The sequence below is a fragment of the Mytilus trossulus genome, chromosome 10 (genome assembly GCF_036588685.1).
Source record: "Mytilus trossulus isolate FHL-02 chromosome 10, PNRI_Mtr1.1.1.hap1, whole genome shotgun sequence".
NCBI lineage: Eukaryota > Metazoa > Mollusca > Bivalvia > Mytilida > Mytilidae > Mytilus > Mytilus trossulus.
Genome location: NC_086382.1, coordinates 24,080,274 through 24,105,732, shown reverse-complemented (window position 1 = coordinate 24,105,732; position 25,459 = coordinate 24,080,274). Strand labels below are relative to the sequence as shown.

The 25,459-nt window shown below is 31.2% G+C and overlaps 1 protein-coding gene across 1 annotated transcript in view; it reads left to right on the top strand.

The window, feature by feature from the left end:
- LOC134687084 (uncharacterized) overlaps positions 1-25,459 on the top strand; it is a 139,224-nt gene that overhangs the window by 68,236 nt on the left and 45,529 nt on the right. Inside the window, exons 18-33 of the mRNA XM_063547062.1 lie at positions 1,102-1,158; positions 2,387-2,857; positions 5,210-5,266; positions 6,386-6,514; positions 9,112-9,240; positions 10,145-10,273; positions 12,232-12,360; positions 12,789-12,917; positions 13,627-13,755; positions 15,807-15,935; positions 18,260-18,388; positions 20,732-20,860; positions 22,355-22,483; positions 22,901-23,029; positions 24,495-24,623; positions 25,044-25,172. Of these exons, the coding sequence (XP_063403132.1) occupies positions 1,102-1,158; positions 2,387-2,857; positions 5,210-5,266; positions 6,386-6,514; positions 9,112-9,240; positions 10,145-10,273; positions 12,232-12,360; positions 12,789-12,917; positions 13,627-13,755; positions 15,807-15,935; positions 18,260-18,388; positions 20,732-20,860; positions 22,355-22,483; positions 22,901-23,029; positions 24,495-24,623; positions 25,044-25,172 (2,262 nt within the window). The remainder of the gene's footprint in view (positions 1-1,101; positions 1,159-2,386; positions 2,858-5,209; positions 5,267-6,385; positions 6,515-9,111; positions 9,241-10,144; positions 10,274-12,231; positions 12,361-12,788; positions 12,918-13,626; positions 13,756-15,806; positions 15,936-18,259; positions 18,389-20,731; positions 20,861-22,354; positions 22,484-22,900; positions 23,030-24,494; positions 24,624-25,043; positions 25,173-25,459) is intronic.

Below are 25,459 nucleotides of genomic sequence, written 5' to 3'. Positions count from 1 at the left end.
TCGTTTTCCAAAACCGATTTTTGTTTCTTTTCTTTTGATTTGAGACTAAAGAAAAACAAACTTATATATAAAGTTAATATATAGTTTAAAAATATATAAACGAGTCAGTCTGTTCCCGCCATATTTCAAAATTTCAAATACATGTACCTCAAAAAGAAGCTCCATGACCAATCAATATTCTAAGCAGCTTCTTTTGATCCTTAAATACTGCTCTTTCGGCTTTTTGTATCAATTATAATTTCTTGATTTATCTTATTTCACATAGATATATCCGGAACCCTTGTCTCCATTAGGACGCCTTTTGACGCCTGTGTAGTGCTTTAGTTGAAATGTTTTGCCTACGAAAAAATGTTTATCAGTTTAATACGATTTGTATCTAATATAAATAGGATATTCACGAGCATACATTTGTATCTGACTGGAATTTATGAATTAAATATTCGATAACGAAAGATTAACTAGTTTCAAACAGAACGTTTTTGTTGTCTCTTGTATAAAATAAAAGCGTGAACAGGTAAAATTCCAGTCTTGCATTCACATTTAGTTATATGGAAATGAGGTAGAAAAAATCAGATCAAAATCAAGTTGTATAATTATGATCGGGTTACCAGAAAAAAATCAAAAGGTAATTCCACATAATGATGAAGCATCTTAGATTTTGATAAATTGACATTTTAGAACCGATTATGTAACTCACTGTTAGAGAGACGATAAGATTCGAAGACACAACAAGCTTGTTTGACATCAGTTTCTCTTTCATCACTTTAATGACAAGACAAACCAAGAATATACAAGCAACACTTACAGTACATTTTCGATGAAAACTAATTACTATGTGTTTAGAATCAGATAAAAAAATTAAGTACAACATGTACAAGAACACTTTGTTTATTTCTTTTAGTTTGTGATCCCTCATCTCAGGGCAGATAAATCAAAATCTCCTTTCTTTTCTAATTCATTCAATGTCTTTTTGCAACTTGATTTACACCAATATATTATTGTCTAGAAGCCATGTAATAAAAAATAATCGTGTTTACATGTTATTTGTAAGAAAATAGTACAAAGAGACATGCTTAACACAATTGCCTTGTTTTCTTTCAGATTGTCAAGATCCTAGATTGCAATATCGCGACCCAATGGATAACATTTGTAAAGCAAGTATGTATTTGTTTATAATTATAACAAAACTGAAAAGCAAATGAGGTAAAACATATTTAAGAGATCATGTGACTTAATATTATTTTGATGCTGTGAAAGGTTTGATTTGGCCTTGACTTTGACATCTTAGTTAGTATTATTTTTTAAATGGATAAGTAATACTATGCATAATGCATCTAAGAATCTAGAAATGATAGCCTTTTTTCAAATCTTTTTCCCATAGTGTAAATGTGACTGTGTATATAAAAAAAAAGAAGATTTGGTATGATTGCCAATGAGACGACCAACTCTCTACAAGAGACATAAATAACACATAAATTAACAACTCTAGGTCACCGTACGGCCTACAACAATGATCAAAGCCCATACCGCATAGTCAGCTATAAAAGGCTCCGGAATGGCAATTGAAAGCCTAGTTAATGTGAAAATTATACAAAAAACAAATATGCAACACACAAACAAACGACAACCACTGAATTACAGGCTCCTGACTTGGGACTGGCAAATACATACAGAATGTTAAACATGTTAGCTGGATCCCAACCCTCCTCAAACCTTAGACAGTGGTATAACAGTGCAACATAAAAACGAACTATGAAATCAGTTGAAAAGGCTTTACTCATCAAATGAACCAAATTACAAGTGGACGTTTAATTTCGATACTAAGACATGTTCGCATATGCGGTCAAATTGTCGATGTACAAAGTAAGATTATTTTTTTTCACAAATTAACACCCATAAAATCATTTTTCTGATGCTATGTATGCTTCACTGAGTAAAAGAAAGTACAATAAGTTATTTTAACACTTAGGTCTGTGCATACTTTTCATAGCTGCCTACTTTTAAATCCTTTATAAATGTTTAACCTATGGTCCTCTGCTGTACAAACAGTTACATTTGGGCACCTGTATAACAATTGAAACATATACAATATCACTTCTCAGAGTTATTTTGAAAACACACTGCTTTTTTGTTTCTCCTTCAATGTTGCGTTATGAATATCAAAAACATTGAAACCCATTGTTCTGATTTTTCCGAATATTCCTATGTGATTAAGGATATTGACTTAAATATACTTATAACCACATTGTCTGTTGTTTTTGTTCTATGCGATAAGAACATCAGGTATTATTACTTAATTGATAAGAATCTAAGGTAGCAATATACTGTAATGAAAAGAAAACTATCCTCATCAGTTATATCATCTTCTGCAATTGGAATTTTGTAGGCGAGGAATGTAAGACAACAGCCGAGGGTTCGGAATATCGAGGAACAATCAGCGTGACAGCCAGTGGAAGGACCTGTCAGAGATGGGATTCAACTACTCCTCATTATCCTCAAAACTATCCGTCCGTACGTACATATAGACACAACTATTGTCGTAATCCAGACGGTGATTCCTCACCTTGGTGTTATACAACGGACCCTGATGACCGTTGGGAGTATTGCAATATTCCCTTTTGTCGTGAGTGTAAGACGACATCAGCAGGTAGTGAATATCGAGGAACAATAAGCGTAACTGTCACCAACACGATCTGTCAGAGATGGGATGTAGAAACTCCTAATCCTCCAAACAACTTTACCTTCGTATCAGCATTTAAACATAACTATTGTCGTAATCCAGATGGTGAACCCTCACCCTGGTGTTATACCACGGACCCTGATGACGAATGGAATTATTGTAATGTCCCCTTCTGTGGTATGTAAAGATTGTTAATCACAGTAATTTTTCTATGTTAAAATCCTAATGAATAAACCCAAAACAAACGAATTAGGAGATAACAATATTGTATTTTTATACCGACGGCATCAATTGATGAGTTAGACACTAAATGTACTGGCAACCCATCAGCGGAGCCTGTCAACCGATATTTACGAACATCAAATTACCAATAGATGCCGTCGGAGTTTAAATTACAATACTGTTATCTCAATTAAAACGAAACTGACAGAAAAAAACAAAAATCATAATCATATAAAAAAATCGGTCATACACATTTGCTCGTACGCGCACATTCTTAATCATGTTAATGGTGAAATTATCCATTAATAAAAAACCTGAACAAACGATCATGACGATGGTGAACTAGAATGTAAAACTAAAATGGGAAGGAATTACACAAACTCAAATCAGAGTGAAACAAGTAGCAATAATGTGGTAAGCGTCTCATTCTGTGTTGCATCACCCGATATGGAAATACATACAAAGTCAATATGGCACAATCTAGAAGGGGATATAATCAATCACAGTGAAACGTATTGCAAATGAGTTGGGACAAAGTCAAATTAAATGTGTAAATCAATGAAAGGGATTGCATAATTTATCTAATTTCAATTAGAATAGCTTTGTTAGAAGTTTGTTTATCAAATTCTTCAAAATCATATTTTTTACAATTGGCAAACACATTTTTTTTAACATTTTGTGAAGTGAATATAAATAGTTTGAAAAAAAGTATTTCGATAAAGCAGTTGAATATTCTTCCATTTGTCGAAATTAAGTAACTATGACTTCAGACAAATTTCATTTTTTTCATTACATTGTAGTTTTAGAATAGCTACAATGTATTTTTTTTAATACTTAACATTATCACTGATGTGTCCATTGGAAAACAATAACAGTTAAACACATGACTGCAAAAGCAAACACTGTAGTACCTTTTATGTATCAGACTTATTTAAATTGAATTGATTCCATCTACACACATGTGGCTATAAAGCAAAATAACCTCTTATTCTGTAAAGAGGAGGAACAACTACAGAGATGGATACTTAAAATTGTATGTATAATAAAGTATTTAACGAACAGATATTTCTAACAACACAAAACATATTTGTTTTATATCTGTATTCTTTCGAATTTAAGTTAAATCAGTACATTTACCGAACTAACCCTCCGAATGTTTCATGACATTTTGGATGATTCGCCTTGCGGTGATGCTTGTATTGCAAGTGAAAACGTTTTCAATTCCAATTAATAAAGTTATACATATTATCAGACTCACTCTAAGAAAGTAAATCTACTTATATATTTTAAAATATAGAAAACCTGTGCGGCAGCAGTTACAAATTCTTCATTTACTTCGTCACAGTTAATCTAGAAAACACATGCAAAAATAATCTTTCTTTAGAAAAGTACAATTATTTCATAAACCAATCTAATTCAAACTCAGGAATCCCATTCAACTAAAAAATCTTAATAGTTCTGTCTTACCGAATGATTTTATGCCTGGCATTTTTGTTGTTGTTGGACAGAGTTTGGGATGCACTGTTTCTTTGTGTTAATTTTCCCTCCCGAATTCGACTATTTACCAGATTTGTTATCAAATAAGTACCACGACAGGTGCCACAATTGGAGCAGGATCTGCTTACTCTTCCGGAACACATGAGATCATCCCTAGTTTTGGTTAGGTTCATGTTGTTTATTCTTTAGTTTTCTATGTTGTGTCATGTGTACTATTGTTTGTCTGTTTGTCTTTTTCATTTTTAGCCATGGCGTTGTCATTTTATTTTCGATTTATGAGTTTGATTGTCCCGTTGGTATCTTTCGTCCCTTTTTTAGTTTAGGACAGCTAGGTCAAAATCACCTTCCTGTAAACATCAACTCGAAGTCATATTGTGAAAAATTAAATAACAAAAAGTACAATAAGTTAAATAATTACAAACGGGTAGCCCCTATTCAAATGGCAAAAAAAAGCTCTAATACACAAAACAATTGGATAACAGCATAGTATACCAGCATATTTGTTACCATAATCATTGGAATCAGATAAACATATACCATTTTTAATGATGAAAAAAGTTTTAAGAGACATGCTCAACATTCTCTGGATTCTTTTATTTTTTAGGTTATCAATTTTCATGGATTAAAAAAAACTGACATGTTCGTGGATATTCATTTTTTTACATATATATTGCCAACAATTTGTTGCTGCTTGAAATTTTAATTCGAGGTTCACCTATATCCGAAAAAAAATCACAGAAAGTGTTATTCAACTCATAATAATGTATCAACAGTATTAGCCCTCATTCAATACTATGATTTGTATTTTAGATTGTGAAGATCCCGAAAATCAGTATCGTGACCCAGGAGATACCATTTGTAAAGCAAGTAAGTATTGAATTGTAATTCCACCACAACCAAAAACTACATGAGGTATAAAGTGTAAAAGATGTGATGAAATCAAGTCCCATAAACAAAGTTTGGAAATTCATTATTCATTCTAATTATTATTAATATTCCTTTTAGACTAACATGTCTAAAAGAGTCGTCAATGTTTCGTTTTTGCATTGGGGTTTGTTCAGGGGTATTTCGAAAGGCTTAATTGAGGGAGCGGTTTACAAAATATAACCATATGGGATTTTTTTTTTTTACTATTACTTGAAATTTATAGATGAATATGGTATTCAGTAATGAATAAAGGATAATGAAATGATTTTAATAAAATATAGGGTGTGTGCCTGGGAGTCATCCCACCACCTTTCAATTTCAGCATGCACTCTTATCATGTAAAAGGTCAAGATCCCCAACCCTAAAACTTATAGATTTCTGTGTGGGATAATTAAACAAATTAAATAAAATATTGGGGGAGTCCCCTAGGTCTGCCCCACCTTTTCTATTTGACAATTTATACAATGTCGAGATTTCAAACCCTCAAACATTTATATCTAAGTGACATTAAACAAATACAATGCAATATAGAGGGAGTCTTTGGGAAAACCCCTATCCCTCTACTGTTTTAGAACTTATAAAATGTAGATATCCAAACCTTTATCCATATTTATTCTTGTATGGGACAATAAAACAAATAGACAGAAATATACTTTCACCCCTTTCTTTTTAAAAAACTTGTAAACGGTCGAGATTTCCACCTTGAACCCAAAAATATTCTTGTACGAGACAGTAAAACAAATCATATGATACATAAGTATGTACAGGATGAGTATCTCTACCGTTTACAAGTTCTCAAACAGAAAGTGTTGGGGATAAAATGGAGATGTTCAATTGAAATTCACAAAACTTGAAACCCTCACAAAGACCCACATTCATGTAACAATGCTAGATTTAAGAAAATAATAATGTGATTCACTTTTTAGAATAAGGTGTAAGAAAAATGTAGTGAGGAATTATAAAAATGGTAAAGATATTCTCATTTTATTAACCGATAAAATATTTTTTTTGAAAATAAATGCAAGTTCAAATAATTAAATCTTGATTGCTTTTTTACAGTTGGAAGATACACAGAACCTTGTTCGACAGCCGTAACCAGTTGCTATTCCCCGCTTGTATGTGCTTCTGGTGTATGTGAATGTGAAACAAATCATTACTACATTGCAGATGACAATACCTGCAATGCATGTAGGTGTTTTATTATTAAAGTTGAAAGAATTGAGTATACCAAAATATTTTTCAAAAAGTCTAATCGGTCAAATAGGATTTGATTAAGATGAAGTCCAATCAACTTGAAATCTTAGTTCACATGTTCTTTATAATATGATCTTTCTAATTATAATGCAAAATAAGTTTTGACTCCAATTTCACGGTCCACTGAACATAGAAAATAATAGTGCGAGTGGGGCATCCGCGTACTTGGGACACATTCTTGTTTTACATTTTAGCCTACACATTTTGTTGCCAGACTTTTCAATACAACTTTCGTACTGCCTATTGTTTAGTAGTTTGACTGCTGTAGAGTATTTATTTTCGTGGGTCTTAATTTTCGCGGATTGCTATAAACTTGCATATTCGTGGATATTTGATTTCGTGGTTTTGTCAATCTCTGTGTGCAAAGCCTATTGAACATATGTTATTCGTTGAACATTTGAATTCGTGGTTCATTGGTACCCACGAAATCCACGAAAATTGGTATCCGACGAATAATAATGAATCCACAGTATATATTAATGAGTTGAACTTTACTTAATATCTCCCACCAAATTCTTTATTTCCATATGAATATTGGTATGTGAAGGACAACACGTGCAATTTTACGTTTTTGATCTTCACTTCTGCTTCTTTGGTTATAAAAAAAAACCAATAGTGTCACACTTAACTTTTCATTAAAATAAGAAATATGTTTTCTGCTAGAAAATGAGCATACATCCCCCTAAGTTGAAAATAACCATGGAAATAAGCTTTAATTTGCCTCCAATAATGAGAAAAACCAAAACGGTAAAGTAGGCAATAAAAGACCACAAAATGAAAAACAATTAAATTGAGAATATAAGCAACCTATTATAAAAAAATATTTTACAAAATGAAAAATATCATCGCCAACATATAGCACCTGGGATTGTCATGCATATTGATTGTGTGGTAAAATATGGATACTCAATAAAAATTCTTGAGATTTTTTCTCCATTCAGACTATTTATGTATTACTGAAAAATTATTACACCAGGGTTTTTGATATCACAAACTAGTTCAAACATTTACTAAATGTTATCATCGGTATAAGGACATTATTCGTAAATATAGCTCAACATGCAGACTTCTAAAACGTTAAGGTACTTCACATCCAATTTTTTTATAGAAATATTCTTTATAAAGCACAAAAAATGTCAGTATTCACCGCAGAAATTAACAAAACCTTTAAATAGACTTATTAATTGAGTTAAGTCTGCCAATTGATATTTTATCGTATGTTTTTCTATGTTGTGATGTTATGCTATTGTTTCAGAAAAAGGGAGAAGGTTTGGGCCCATTAAAACGTTTAATCCCGCTGCAAATGTTTGAACCTGTCCTTAGTCAGGAATCTGATGTACAGTAGTTGTTGTTTGTTTATGTAATATATACGTGTTTCTCGTTTCTCGTTTTGTTTATATAGATTAGACCGTTCGTTTTCCCGTTTGAATGGTTTTACACTAGTAATTTTGGGGCCCTTTATAGCTTGTTGTTCGGTGTGAGCCAAGGCTCCGTGTTGAAGGCCGTACTTTAACCTATAATGGTTTAATTTTTAAATTGTTATTTGGATGGAGAGTTGTCTCATTGGCACTCACACCACATCTTCCTATATCTAATTATTAAGAAGGTTTAAGTTACGATACTATTTGTCAGGTAATTAAATATTGCATATTTTGGCGTTATTATTGATTCACTTATAGGGTCTTTGCATCGGAACTAAACACATTTATTCAAAAAACAGTTGTTGGCATGACACGGGTTATGTTCTTCTTATATATGTTATGATGGTATGATACTAAACCCCTACCGGGAAGGATTGTTTCTGATATTCATATGATAAAATCATAATCTTTCAATCAGTTTTATTGAAGTCTGGAGCTGGCATGTCAGTTATCTGCTAGTAGTTGTTATTTATGAGTTATTTTCATTTTTTTTATTTTCTTTGGTTACATCTTCTGACATCAGACTCGGACTTCTCTTTAACTGAATTTTAAATGTGCTTTTTGTTATGCGTCAACTTTTCTACATTGGCTAGAGGTATAGGGGGAGGGTTGAGATCTCATAAACATGTTTAACCCAGCCTCTGGCCTTCGCTAGTCTTGAATAATTTTATTTTTAGTTTCTTGTGTACAATTTGGAAATTAGTACGGAGTTCCTTATCACTTAACTAGTATATATTTGTTATGGGGCCAGCTGAAGGACGCCTCCGGGTGCGGGAATTTCTTGCTACATTGAAGACCTGTTGGTGACTTTCTGCTGTTGTTTTTTTCTATGGTCGGGTTGTTGTCTCCTTGACACATTCCCTATTTCCATTTTCAATTCTATCACATTATGTTTTACTACAATATGTTTTTGAAATGCAAGGTTCAAGTGAATATTAAGAAACTGAACTGTCTTTTATTCATGTTGTAAGAGTAATAAAACAAGAAGTGATTTTATATTCATTTTAAGATTGTTTTCATGATATAATATAGCAAACAAAGACTATAGATAAACTTAAAACGTAAGGCAACATGAAAGAATTGGTTCATGAATGATTTTTGTTTTTACAGTTGGCAGATACAATGAACCTTGTTCGACATCAGTAACCAGTTGTTACAACCCCCTTGTATGTGCCTCTGGAGTTTGTAAATGTGAAACAGAACACTACTACAACGCAGCTGACAATTCATGCAACAAACGTAGGTGTTTGTAATCAAAGTTAAAAAAAATAAAATATGACGAAATTCATAATAAATTAAGAATGGAAATGTATTGAAAATTCAAAACTCCTTTTTGAATAATATTAAATCTGCTGAAACAAAGTGTAGGATATAATTATATTGCATGCATATTTTTCGTTAATTTTGGCCCACACATATCATCGTCAAACTTTTCAGTTTGACTTTGATGTTGTATCATGATAAGTTTATGACCACCTTTTGACCATCTTACAACTTGTTTTTAAATTTCATCTTTGAGTAATATTTTGCATAGAAACAACGTGTATAATTTCAGGTTTTTAGTTTGTCACTATGTTTTTCAAATAAAATTTTGAGAAACAACAGTGCAAACTGTATCAGTTGTGCAAGACTTTGAGAAAAACAAACCGGACATTATATATAATAACATGTATGTCCAGTGAAGGATATGTTTAGAGATAGATCATATTCTTTTTCAAAAGACATTTTAATTTGTAATTTTGCTAAAAATTAAATAAAAAATAAAATCACAAAAATACTGAAAATATACTATAGTCATTTGCTCCAGTAATGCATATTACTTGACTTTATTAAACTTTTTTTAAACTGATCTTTGCCAAATGTCTGATGAACACTAAAATGTGTGCAGTATAAGTGTCTACATTTAGCAATGGGATTTGTTATGCATATTCTGTGTTACTATAGGGATAAGCATTTAAAAGTATATGATCTCCGGTATAAAGATCGTCGATAAATGCTTTTTCTTCTAGTTGAATTTTAATGCAAACCATTGAGTGATTATCTGTTTGAGTCTTTATGAAAGTTTTCAATTTTCGAAAATTGTTAATTATCCTTATTTTAATTCAACTTCAACCAATTAAATCATGATTGCCATTTCTTACAGTTGGAAGATATAAAGAATCTTGTTCGACAGCAGCAACCAGTTGTTACTCTCCCCTCATGTGTGCCTCTGGTTTATGTGAATGTGAAACAAACCATTACTACAATGCAGATCATAATAACTGCAACCCACGTAGGTGTTTATTACTAAAGTTTAAATGATAAAATATGATAAAAACATCATTTATTCGAAATACATTAGTTATATTTATAAACCTTAAGAACGATGTTACATTACCTTCACCTATATCATCAATTCATGTATACACATTTCTTTTTGAGCTAAACATTATCGATTTACGATTGAGCTAGCTATAAAACTATAAAACTATAAAACAGGTTAAATCCACCATTTTTAACTTAGAAAATGCCTGTATTAAATCAGAAATATGACAGTTGATATCCATTCATTTGATGCGTTTGAGATTTAGATTGTGCCATTAGATTAGAGACTTTTAGTTTTGAATTTTTACTCAGAGTTTAGTATTTTGTGATTTTACTTTTTGATATACTATTATACAAGCTTTGTCAAAGTTTGTTAGCTCATTTGAGTCAAATGTTTCTTAGCGCTAATGCCATTGTATAGAAAAAAGAATAAAAACGCTTTTTCATGTCTTTCCTGTTACCAACAAATTAATGACATGAATACAGGAGGACAATGTTATACTTATAAAAAGTGTAATTACGCTTCAGAAACTAAGAACACAGTTGAACAAAATATCACGCAAACAAAAGTCTAGTAATTTCACAACAGCATTCATACAAATAGACAATTGTCTATACTGTTAGTGTATATCCTGAAACAATGGTTAGTTCTTTTTTTCATTTTTTGAATTTTCCGCTTTTTTTTTAAATGAGCCATTTAACCTTGCTCTTTTTTTTTTTTTAAAGAAATTATATGGAAGCCTTATCAAACTTTAAAAAAAAAGAAATCACAGCCTTTTACAATGGACTATTTAAAACTACTAAATAAACTTATCATAGATACCAGGATTGAAATGAAGGTTTAAAATTGGTTGACGTATTCTTAGAAACATGATTTTTTTTATAGAAGCTCCTCTAGGTTGCCATTTTTCCCGAAGTGTGTCCTATAGTCTGATGTTACAAGAATGGCCTTCCGGCCTGTTTAACTAATTGGTTGGAACAATAAAATTGAGAATGGAAATGGGGAATGTGTCAAAGAGACAACAACCCGACCAAATAAAAAACAACAGCAGAAGGTCACCAACAGGTCTTCAATGTAGCGAGAAATTAATTTTTTTGTAAATTAAATCAGCACTCATACCGTTTTTCCCACTGCAAATTTATTTCAACGTAACACATTTTTCATATTTGTGGAACGATAAACGTTTCTATCACATATATTATTTTTTGTATTGTACATTGAAGACCGTGCAAATTTGAGATTGAAAATACATCAAATTAAATTGTGTTGTTAAAAAAACCTCTGCATTCAAATGTTGATGCTTATTATTGGCAGAGCAATAGATTGGTTTTATTTTTCAAAAATGTCCTGTGGAAGAAATGAGCCGTAAATTCACATTTGAGACGAGTCCCAATTAAATTTGGTATCAGCAGTCGGTACAGATACTTGTCGTAAATCTCCATTGATCTGCATAAATGTTTTATCTATAGTTATAAGTGGTAATAGATGAGGGTTCTATTTTATCTATGAAATAAGAGAATGATAAAGAGACAAAGCGTGCAAATTTTTATTTTTAGTCTGTAAATATGGTTTTTTTTCTAAATAAGAGAACACAATAGTACAAATTGTTTTACTGTCATTATATACCACATGGAATTATATTGCATATGGTGAGGTAAAACAGGGAAACGTTATTTAAATGCATCAGAGCTTTTCAATATCAAGATTGTCATAAAATGTTTTTTTTCTAGAAATACAAGGTTCAAGTCAATATAAGTTTCTTTAAATTTTTTTATTCAAAATTTTCAGAGTGATTAATTGAGGAAATATCCATTTTGAAAACGGTGAATATATTTTAATTTAATTGACAAAGATTTTAAATTATCCAAACTTAATGCAGTATCAAATATATCAAACATTTAATTCATGAATGCTTTTTTTAACAGTTGGAAGATACGAAGAGACTTGTTCGACAGCAGTAAGCAGTTGTTACTCTCCCCTTAGTTGTGAATCTGGATTATGTAAATGTGGACCAAATCACTACTACAACGCAGATCAGAATACCTGCAACCCATGTAAGTGATAATTTTTAAATTGAAAGAATAAGGTATAACATAATTCATCATGTCTCAAAAAAAACAAGCAAACATTCAACAATATTTTTTAAGGGGCCAGCTGATGGACGCCTACAGATGCCGGAGTTTCTCGTTACATTGAAGACCCATTGGTGGCCTTCGGTTGTTGTCTGCTCTATGGTCGGGTTATTGTCACTTTGTCACATTCCCCTTTTCCCTTCTCAATTTCATTTTTAGAATTTCTCACGATAGTATATTTATTCTTAAAAAGATAAACCTGTGAGACATACATGTATAGGGCTAGACTTTATCATGTTTATAGTATTCATATTTTACATCAATTTTGTGATAGTTAAATGAAAAATATTGTGTTTTATCTTAAACTAAATGAAATATTAGACAATGAAGTCATGATTGTTCTTTCACAGTTGGAAGATACAAAGAACCATGTTCGGCAGCAGTAACTAGTTGTTACTCTCCTCTTAGTTGTGCCTCTGGTTTATGTGACTGTGCAACAAATCATTACTACAATGCAGAGGACAATACCTGCAAACCATGTAAGTGTTATAATAAAAAAATTTAAAGAATTAAATTTGGCAAAATTTATTATGTAGGCATAGGAGTAAAACAAGCGAAATTTCTCACTTCCTTAATTTGAAAATATGTTTATTATCTTACAGAAAACTACACATTGGGTATATTTTGTTACAACTAGTATGGTTAGTTAGAAAAGTTTGTGTTGTAATTCCTTTTTTAATTTTTGGCATTGGTATTCTAAAATGCGTTTTATTTTATGAACTTCGAAGATATATTTCATCAACAGTGTTACGATTTATTTTACTGAAATTTCTCCCAAAAAATTTGAACGTGTTGATTTAAATTGTTATTGTCGTTCGTACCGGGGGACTTAATTTCAAAGCTACAAGATAAAACATTTGCAGACGTTCTATTGTTTGTTTAATTGCCAAAAAGTGATCTTAGCGTAAAAAAACCCTTAAATAGTCTGAAGCATAAATTCATTCTTCTAATAATGTTAATTCTAATATGTATATATATATATATATATAATAGCTTATCTCAATGATGATATGCTTTTTCCTACAAGATGTGTTGCAATGCAATGTTTAAAAAATGTAAAGGTAACTGAAGGTACTTTTATTTATTTCTAGAAATAGTGAAACTGTTTTACTCAAATCGCGTATGTTGTAAATTGTTTAAAAACTGAATTTCAAATCCAATAATTAATCATGATCCCTAATTTTACAGTTGGAAGATACACAGAACCTTGTTCAACAGCAGTAACCAGTTGTTACTCCCCCCTTACGTGTGAAACTGGTTTATGTGAATGTGAAATACATTATTACTACAAGGCAGATGATAATACATGTAACGCTTGTAGGTGTTTTTTACTGAGGTTTAAATATTGAAGCATGACATTATTCATTATCTAGCAAAACAAGTAAATCTACTGAAAATTCCAAATACCTTTCAAAATTATCTATTTCTAAAATAAAACGAAATACAGTACGTATGATTTTATCCATTAGTCAGGTCTCTGAAAAAAATATGTCATATTTGATGTAGTTTGCTTGAAACATTGTTAAATTAATTCAGTATTTCGGTCTCATTGAAGTCTCATCTCATTAAAATTGAGCAACAGCAACACGACGGGTGCCGCATGTGGAGCAGGATCTGCTTACCCTTCCGGAACATCTGAGATCACCCCTAGTTTTTGGTTTGGGTTCGTGTTTTTATTCTTTAGTTTTCTATGTTGTGTCATGTGTACTATTGATTTCTGTTTGTCTTTTTCATTTTTAACCATGGCGTTGTCAGTTTGTTTTAGATATATGAGTTTGACTGTCCCTTTGGTATCTTTCGTCCCTCTTTTACTATGTTGTTTTATAACTCGCACACAACTTTTACTATGTTAAACCTCAAGTTTAACCATCTTGTGGCTGGATACGAGTGCTTGAATATCTGAATATTACTCATTGATGAATCTTCATAAAAATGCTTCAGACGTCCTAAAGTGTAAAAGCTCAAAATTCAATAGCGAAAATGAAAATACTAATAAGTTCATTATTGTTATCTAACAAATCATTATATTTGGTTGGTATATTGTTATACCCCCGCTTTAAAAAAAAGGGGGGTATACTGTTTTACTTCTGTCTGTCAGTCTGTCAGTCCGTCCGTCAGTCCGTCCGTCCAATGAATATGTTTTGTCGCATTTTTCTCAGTAACTGCAATACAAGGATTTCTGAAATTTGGTTTCAGGGTTTATCTAAGTCAGCTATACCGTGTGATGCGTTTTCAGATTAATCACTTGACAAGTTCCTGTCTACCGAACACTTTTATGATTTTACACATGATAGCCAAGTTGAAAATTTTCGTCACATTTTTCTCAGGAACTACAATACAAGGATTTCTGAAATTTGGTTTCAGGATTTATGTAAGTCAGCTATACCGTGTGATGCGTTTTCAGATTCATCAATCGACAACTTCCTGTTTACTGAACACTTGCATATTTTTACACTATTAATATTATCCACTTGCGGCGGGGTTTCATCAGTGAGCAGTAGCTCGCAGTTTCACTTGTTTATTCTTTGATTGTCTTTGTTTTGAATAGAATACAATATCAATATCATCCTTTCATGTTTGTTGAACCAGACATTGTACAATTTCATGTATTGATTTGATATGGCTTTTTACTAGTATTTCAATGTATAAGTAAGATTAGTTTATTTCGCCAAAGTACAAGTACTACTGTTGGGGGTAGGACTTTACTGCATTTGCTGTGTTCGTTCGTCCGTCCGTTCATCTTTACCATTATATGGGTTTTTTTTCGTCACACTTTCCTGTAAATCTTTTAAGCTTTCTATTTGGTCTGTACGGTATAGTTAAACATACAATTACTATTATCTGACATACTTTAATTAGCGAACATTCCTAAAACTATTTGTTGATAAATAGTTGGTAATAATAAATACGTTTTGAGGTTAATTGTTAAAACAAATATCATTACCATGCTTATCTTTTTGAAAATTAGATATTTGTAAATTGACAAGCTTTATATTGGTTATACGATGACGAGTTTAACATGTATACGGTTTTTGAGATGTGTAACGCAAACATTCTGTTTCTATAATTTTAAGAAAATTCTTTTTCTTTTTATTTCATAACAGATATTTACTTAGAGACTTTCAAAATTTTGCAATTATGAAAATGTTTTTATCTTAATGACAAAGATTTTTAAGAAAATTTTTAATTTTTAAGAAAATTCTTTTTCTTTTTATTTCATAACAGATATTTACTTAGAGACTTTCAAAATTTAGCAATTATGAAAATGTTTTTATCTTAATGACAAAGATTGTAAAATATCCGAAAGCAGATGAGATTAATCTGAAAACACATCAACCATTCAAATTATGATTGCTTTTTTTTTACAGTTAGTAGATACAAAGAACCTTGTTCAACAGCCGTAACGAGTTGTTACTCTCCTCTCAGTTGTAAATCTGGTTTATGTGAATGTCAGACAAATCATTACTACAAGGCAGATCACAATACCTGCAATGCTTGTATGTATTTATTATTATTATATCAGTTAAATATATTATAGTGTACCTTACTGATACTCTAGGATTGAGAATAAACTGCATTTGTCTAGTTCGTTGGTTCGTTTATACAGACAAACACTGATTTCTTTACCATTTTTTGTAAACATAATGAGCTTCTCATTTAGTCTGTATAGTAAATTGAATATGACTCACTATTTTATTTCTGTATATAAAGAAATAACATTAAAAATATGGTGCACACGTATTAAGTTTTTCCAAATGATAGTTCGTATAGACAACAATATATGTCCTTCCATTTAATATGATTTCAAATTTCATTTTTTAACAACAATTTGATCACAAATGTATGACAACACGGTCATTTGACATTATTATGTCTATGTGATGACAGTCAAAACACTATAAGCCACTCTTTAAGACGTGATACATCAAGAATTGAATTATTGAAACATATCATTACTGATATCTAACTAATTTGGATCATGTTATCACCGAAAAAAACTATAATTTGATGAATAACTAATACTTTAGTATTGCTTTTTCAGATAATGATTAAAAGTTTCATTATTAGTCCTGCTTGTTTTGATTCGCTTTGGCGTTCTGTTCAATTCTCCCATTACGAACTGTTGGTTATTTAGCTCATCAAATGTTCATGTTTATATACATCCTTGGTTTTGAGCGTTCCTGATGAAAGTAAATCCCAAAAAGCGCTTAAAATACATTTGCAGGAGGCATGAAACTTATAACGTGTTGCTTTTAACTTTTAAGAAATTTACATTTATTTATAGACGAGAAAGCTAAATTTCAGTGACCTGTTCTGTTCATTACTTTTATGGCAAACAACTTTTCCACACTTTACAGCACCACTTATGATCTTCCAAATTGTTAGTCATACTATGTAGTGAGGAACTGTTACACGTGTCCCCCACCACTTATGATCTTCCAAATTGTTAGTCATACTCTGTAGTGAGGAATTGTAACACGTGTCTCCAACCACTTATGATCTACCAAATTGTTAGTCATACTATGTAGTGAGGAATTGTAACACGTGTCCCCCTTTTCTAACTGTTTATATTTTCCCATGATTAAAGATAAGTATGACAAAGCGTGCAACATTTGGTCATTTGTCTGCAATTATGTTTTTTTAATCTTCACTACAAAAAAGTGCACCCTGTAACACTGCATACTCTTAGCTTTGAAAACTATTATGCATTTTCAATATTTAAACATAATATGCAATCACAACTCATTAAACATGTTATAACTTACCGCTAACGTACGGTGTTACATAACACTACAGGGAGATAACTCTTTAAAATTTAAACGTTTTAATTACGTTGTGTTTAAAGGGAATCTTCAAGGATCAAAAAAAGTTTTTGTCAAACTGCTATATGACCAGTGTAATTTTTCTGAACTTAGTTCCAATTTTTTGAAATTTTAATATTTTGTCAAAGGTACAACGTAAATACTTTTTCAAAATTTTTAGAAAATTAAAAGAGCCAAATTGATTTTAATTAAAGTGTTGGGTACCACCTTGAAGTCATAAGAAACGAGTGACCGGTGAAAAATAATATTCTTCCAATTCTTGAACCAATGCATATAAACATCATAAACTTAGTCTTCTGTGCTCGAATTTATCATTTTTTTCGTGTAAATTTTGTATAATTGTCAATTTTTTTTTCAATCGGTCAGTGTTGTTGTGAAACTATGGCAGGTAATTAAAGTTCGTGTTTTGAAGCCGAAGTTTAACGATTGTCACCTGTTTGTCAACAATTGACGAAAAATAAACAAAACAGCATGGAAATTGAGCACGTGTTTAACATGTAAATTCAGATAATAGTTTATTTTAAGGACATCCATGCGTATTGTGGTCACCGGATTTTTACGAGATGGGTCACACTGAGGTCACCTTGCATACGGAAAATATGTCGGGGGAATTGCTTGCTGGAAGGAAGCTATTCAAATAAAGTAAACTTCTTCTAAATATGAATAAATTTAAGAATTTTCTTCAGAAAAAAGTATATGTACATAAGTTTTATAATGAAAACTATCCATTGAGTTATAAAAATCATATGCATTATTTTTTTTTTATTTGAGGTTTCTTATGACTTTAAAACCATCAGAAATTGTTTTCTACAAAATATTACCCATGCATGTTTTAAATAGATATCTAGTAATTGAGGGTTGATTTGTTCAGTCTGTAAAAGTACTTTTTGAGGGATTATCAATATTGCCAAAAGTCATTATGTTGTTATATATTCGACACAGTTATCCAAAACTAAATGAAGTACCACAAAATTTAAACATGATAGTTTTTTTTACAGTTGGAAGATACAAAGAAACTTGTTCGACAGCAGTTAGCAGTTGCTTCACTCCTCTTAGTTGTAAATCTGGTTTGTGTGAATGTGAACCAAATTATTTCTACAACTCTGATGATAATACATGTAACACGTGTAAGTACTTATTATTGAAGTTAAACGAATTGAGTATAGATGCTATTCCTTATAAAGGCAAACAATTTAATATACCGAAAAGAGTCAATTCCTTAAAAAATCAGGTTATAGCTGTTAAAAATCTATACATGGGCAAAGTTATATAATTTTTTCAGGCATATATAAAAATATTACACATGTGGTCTAAGTCATATATAATATTTCAGATTGTTGGCGTAGAATGCATTGACTTGTTTGGTCTAATTGACATAAAAAATAAGCAACAAATTTTATTTTAACTCGCATACTAAATTTAACTCGAAATTCAACCATCCTGTAGCATTGTGTATTCGATTGCCTTAATTGAAAAGGTGACATACTTTACATTTTTTTTAGAATCTCAATGGTTTAGTTTTAATGCATCATTACTTTTATCAGGCAGTTTAATACACTTTTTATATCACAAAATGATTTAAACAGATTGGTAATATTTTATTGCTTTGATCTAGACGTAAAACAAAATGTTGGTCCATTTCTAAATAGAAAAAAATAACGTTTGTAAATTTACATGTATTGGAGTTATATGGCTTTTCATTTAATTGTTTAAGAAAATTTAGTTGGAGTTATAATAATACTACATCCCGATTGTGGCCATGCTGCATTTACACTGACCATCTGTTCGTCTATGTGAGCTTTTTTAGTTGTTTATCTTATTAAAACATATCATTACTGCTACTGGCAAATCTTGTGAACATTGGAAAAATATCAATTGATAAATTGATAACACTCAATGTGTTTTGACATAACGGTAAAAAAACGTCATTATCATTCCTTCTTTGTTTTAAAAACAGACATTGCAAATCGTATTATTTGTGTTCACCAAGGCATTAAATGAAAATCTTCTACTAAGTTTAGTTAAGTGTTTTTACTAAACAAGTATAATAGCAGAATGGGCTATATAACATTCATCTATTAGTATTTCGTCCATTTTGGTTCATACTATTCCGTATTATGACTTCTGACTTCCAACAGATGGATTTTGTAAAGGAGTAGGGGCATTTAAGCCTTGTTTTAGCCTAAGAAACTAAAATGTTTGATAACCATTTCAATTGGCACATAATGTTAAGAAATGCATAGGGTCAAGAAATATAAATGAAAAACATAAATATTTTTATCTGATGACGTCACAACTACGTCATGATATGTACTGTTTTCACAAAAACGATGAAAAAATGCAGAATTAATGTCTTTATTTCCGTTGTGGAAACATCCTGCGCATCCGAGAAACAACAAAATAATTAAGCAGAAGCTTAATTATATCTATTGGCATAGTCTCATCAAACATCAAGCTGTTTCTTGGTGCGCACATACTTTTTCCATCTGAAATATACTTAAAATTTGATGAAAAAAAAGGAAAAATCACAAAATTTAACAAAATATGCAAATAAGGTCATGATTTGTTGCCATGGTAACTTGTTCGATGTCAAATTTGTTTTGTTTTTCTTAGTTCCTTATACCTTAGTCAAGTTTTCAGTAATTAAAGTTTATGTGTATAACTTTTAAATTTGCAATAATTTTTGGGCCAAATAAGGGCCTTATTGCCCCTATGTTTAATATGTTTTGCACTTTCATAAAACTGTATGGCACGAAGTACCCATTTTCCATATGAGAAAAAGCAAGCTTAGTATTACAATGCGTGAAATTTCAGGTTTTTAATCTGCACTTATTTTAATTTTTTTTCATTTAAATATTCTAAACAAAAATGCATACTGTATCACAGCATATACATAGCAAAGGAAAATATCATGCATGTTGATTGGTTAAATAGGATACACAATTAAATTTCATTAATAGAAATTACATCGTTAAAAAAACATCTTCACATGTTTTCATTATACCCCATTTATGGGCATTATGTTTTCTGGTATGTACGTCTATTTTCCCGTCTGTTCTTCCTTCCGTTCGTTTGTCTGTTCGTCCGTTCTTCTGTCCCGCTTCAGGTTTAAGTTTTTGATGCAGTTGAAGCTCTATCAACTTGAAACTAAGTAAGCATGTTCCTAATGATATGATCTTTTTATATTTTAGAGTGCTAATTCCATTTTCACGGTCCAATGAACATTAAAAAAAGTATGATTGAGGCATTCCTGTACTTTGGAACATCCTTTTTTTAATGCAATTCAAATGCAAGGTTTTGCCAATATCAAGTAATTAAGGGTTCGTTGGTTAATTTCGTTTCAGTGATTTATTCAATGCTTTTCAATTTTGCACCAGTGAAAATGTTCTCATGTTATTGACAAAAATTCTTAATTATTTAAACTACATATGAACATCAAAATATTTAATCGTAACTGTTTTTTCTTACAGTTGGAAGATACAAACAACCTTGTTCGGCGGCCGTAACTAGTTGTTACTCTCCTCTCAGTTGTGAATCTGGTTTATGTGAATGTGAAACAAATCATTACTACAAAGCAGATTATAATACTTGCAACGCATGTAGGTGTTTACTATCAAAGTAGAATGAATGAATCATCACAAGATTCGTTACTTTTGAAAAAAAGTCAATCAAGCGCAATATTTGAATTCCTTGATCAATTGTGTTAGTTCTATTATAAAAGGTACAAGGGGTATAGATTTATCGAAAATTCAGGTTGGTAAAAAAACAAAGCCGGTGAGTTAATATTCATGTCAAAATTAAACAGACGGCCTAATCGTATTAATGACTTCACTTTACATCTTATCATCGTGTAGTGCTGATTAAATAGTTGAAACATTTTCAGACGTTCTATTGTTTATTTCGATTGCAAGAATAAAAAAAAACTTTCAACAATAGAGAAATACTTTACTATGTAGACAATAACATGACTTATCTGGCAATTATATAATTTTAGCACTCGAGCCAGTTAAATTTTAATATTAAAAGCATTTTAAATAATTAAAATTTAATGTTGGAAGTGGAGAAATATCTCAATGCACGAGTTTCTCTCATGATTTTTATCTTTCCAATTCAAATATTTGAGGAAAGTCGTGTACTTTTGATGTGGCGTAATCAGGCACGGTCGCCTTTTTCATGACCTCACAATAAGAAAATTCAGTAGAAAACAAGAAAATTTAACGCCACAATTAAATTTCAACCAATCATTTGCCGAAAACAGATTTTTAGAGAGCAGAAATTTCTCACATCTGCCAGGGAATGTGAAAATAGCACAAAAACTAATGAAAACACTTTTGATCTAAGTGGTAAAAAATGTCAATTTTAGTTCTTCCTATTAGTAAAATGTTTTTGCAAGTATAGTTTTATATATAAAACTACTGCTGTAAGATTTGGTCTATGATGCATTTAATATGTTCGTCTATTTTCCAAATAGACCAACACATATTTTTATTACAATTTTCTAGTGAACCTAATGATCATGCTCTGTGGTCTGTATAATATATTGAAAGTTGTCATTAATCTGTCTAACAAATTGAGATATTGTCAGCATCGGGAAAAAAGTTGTTGATAGATTAATAATACTTAAAGCGTTTTGACCAACAAGTTAAAACATGAACTATATTTCGTACTTCTTTGCGAATAAATATTGATTGTTTAGTGATTTCAGTAATCCTGCACGTTTGTTTTTTTTATTCATACGTTCTTTGTCTTTCGACTTATAGTAAGCTTTGTACAAGAAGGCGCTTGATTTTAGATCTTTAAGCTGCACTTCGTGTTTTTTTATCTTTAGAAAACAACAGAGCAAAGAGTTGTACTGCACATTCAACACACGTTTAAACTGGTATGGATAAAGTAAAACATGATACCCAATTAAAATTAAATTGAGTGAACCTTTATTCAAACCCTCATTAAACAATTTAAAAAAATGTTACGGTGATTTTTCTAAGAATTATCAATTTTACAATACTTAGTTAATTCTTTATATTAATATTCAAAAAGATTATGGCGTATCCGAAACTTAATGAAACATAACAAAATAATGCTTTTTCTTTCAGTTGGGAGATACAATGATCATTGTTCGGCATCAGTAACAAGTTGTTACTCTCCACTTATATGTGCTTCTGGTTTATGTAAATGCGGAACAAATCATTACTACAAAGCAGATCACAATACCTGCAACACATGTAAGTGTTACACACAAGCAAAAACAATCATCTAGCAAAATATCGCGATTCATTAACTATATTGGTTAAAATAAGTATGCGTGTTGTTTTACCGGGGGCGGTTGGGATTCAATATAAGTCACTTTCATCTTGCAAAGTATTTAAACTAATATTTAATACCTGTGTTACGGATAATAACAGACGCGATCTTATTGGTGTGATTACAATACCGTTGACCTTTTCTCACATGTGAACCAACCGAATTAGACTCCTGCACTTGTTGCACATCGCGTAACTCCATTATATTGACAATAATGTGAGAACAAAATAAATAGACATAATAGATAACAATGATAAATTAGGGATACATCAAGTAACAGTGTGTTATAAATTATGCAAATTTTATCAAACAGATAATTATGATTATTTTTTGTACAGTTGGTAGTTACACAGAATCTTGCTCGACAGCAGTAACCAGTTGTTACTCTCCCCTTATTTGTGCTTCTGGTTTATGTGAATGTGAAACAGATCATTACTACAAAGCAGATCTCAATACCTGCAATACATGTAAGTTGTTTTTTCTTTAAATTAAAAAATGGAGAATGACAAAATACAGTCTGGTTACAAAACTTCTTAATTTCTGTTCACTGCGTACGCATAACATACCGAAAAAGGAACTATTATTCATATTGCGTGTTAAAAGCTTGATACCGAATACAAATTTAATAAAACTTACCTTAGAACGTCATCACATGAAGGTTCTACACAATTTTACTAACACATGGTTCAAAAAAAGATCAAGTAGCGTAGTGGTGTAATACATTTGTGAATGTGTAACTTTTTAAATATCAATGTTGGCAATAGTAAATATTTTCTACCCTTACTGACAAAACAGATAGTAATAAAATTAACGGTACCAATTTTCTTGTACCAGATGCGCATTTCGACAATACATGTCTCTTCAATGATGCTCGTGGCCAAACTATTTGCAATCCAAAGCTTAAATTAAAGATGAAGAGCTATAATCCAAAAGGTCCAAAAACTATAGCCAAATCCGTGAAAGGAATCAGAGCTTTGCATGAGGGAGATACATTCCTTAATTTATAATAATTTCTAATATTTTGTAACAGCAAATTTTGATAACACAATAAATCCGTATTTTCATGCCAGTACCGAAGTACTGTCTACTGGGCTGGTGATACCCTCGAGGACTAATATTCCACCAGCAGAGGCATCTACCCAGTGGTAGTAATAAAATTAACGGTACCAATTTTCTTGCACCAGATGCGCATTTCGACAATACATGTCTCTTCAGTGATGCTCGTGGCCAAACTATTTGCAATCCAAAGCTTAAATTAAAGATAAAGAGCTATAATCCAAAAGGTCCAAAAACTATAGCCAAATCCGTGAAAGGAATCAGAGCTTTGCATGAGGGAGATACATTCCTTAATTTATATTAATTTCTAATATTTTGTAACAGCAAATTTTGATAACACAATAAATCCGTATTTTCATGCCAGTACCGAAGTACTGGTTACTGGGCTGGTGATAACCTCGGGGACTAATAGTCCACCAGCAGAGGCATCGACCCAGTGGTAGTAATAAAATTAACGGTACCAATTTTCTTGCACCAGATGCGCATTTCGACAATACATGTCTCTTCAGTGATGCTCGTGGCCAAACTATTTGCAATCCAAAGCCTAAAATAAAAGATGAAGAGCTATAATCCAAAAGGTCCAAAAAGTATAGCCAAATCCGTGAAAGGAATCAGAGCTTTGCATGAGGGAGATGCATTCCTAAATTTATATTAATTTCTAATATTTTGTAACAGCAAATTTTGATAACACAATAAATCCGTATTTTCATGCCAGTACCGAAGTACTGGCTACTGGGCTAGTGATACCATCGGGGACTAATAGTCCGACAGCAGAGGCATCGACCCAGTGGTAGTGATAAAATTAACGGTACCAGTAAATTATGCAAACATTAAAGAAACATCAAACACTAAAATCCTGATTTCTTTTTCTTACAGTTGGAAGATACAAAGAAACTTGTTCGACAGCAGTTACCAGTTGTTACTCACCTCTCAGTTGTGAATCTGGTTTATGTGAATGTGAAACAAATAATTTCTACAAGACAGATGATAATACCTGCAACACATGTAGGCGTTTATTTTTATGGGGAAATCATGAAGTTTGATAACGTTATTTATATCGCCAAAAATATGAATCAGTCGAAAAAGCTTAAAACATAGAAATATTTGAACATATTGAACCTAGAATAACCTGAAAACCTGCAAACTGTATCACTGTACACTCATAACATGCATTTTACCCTGTAAACCTAATTGATAAGAGTTTACCTACATTTAGACTGTCATAAATGTTTTTTCTGCATGAATTTAAGCAATGCAAGTTTCTGCTAAGTTACTGAGATTTTTTTTGGAAGAGGGATATATCGAAAATATCAATTTTGAACACTTGTGAAAACTCTCTGAAATAAGTGTATTTTACAAAAATTGCCAATAATACGAAACTACAACTAACACAAATAATAGTATTATGATTGCTTATGTTAACAGTTGGAAGATACAAAGAAGCTTGTTCGACAGCAGTGAACAGTTGTTTCTCTCCCCTTATTTGTGCCTCCGGTTTATGTGAATGTGAAACAAATAGTTATTACAATGCAGATTTAAATACCTGCAATACATGTAAGTGTTTATTATTTTTTATATTGAAACATAATTTTACATTTATCTACTATATTTAGATCTGTTTGACGTTGAAAAATCTTGCTTATCAATTGAAAATATTTATTGTGTTTAAGACTTACTGGTTATAACATTTCATTATCAATGTGGCTTATGATTAGAAACAGACGTCTGTAAATAAACATTTTTTTATTTACCAAGACTTAATATTGAATAGGCTTCAACATTTAGTAACTTGAATAATACTACAATTATTGTTGGGAGTGTATTGCAATCATCTTTTTGTG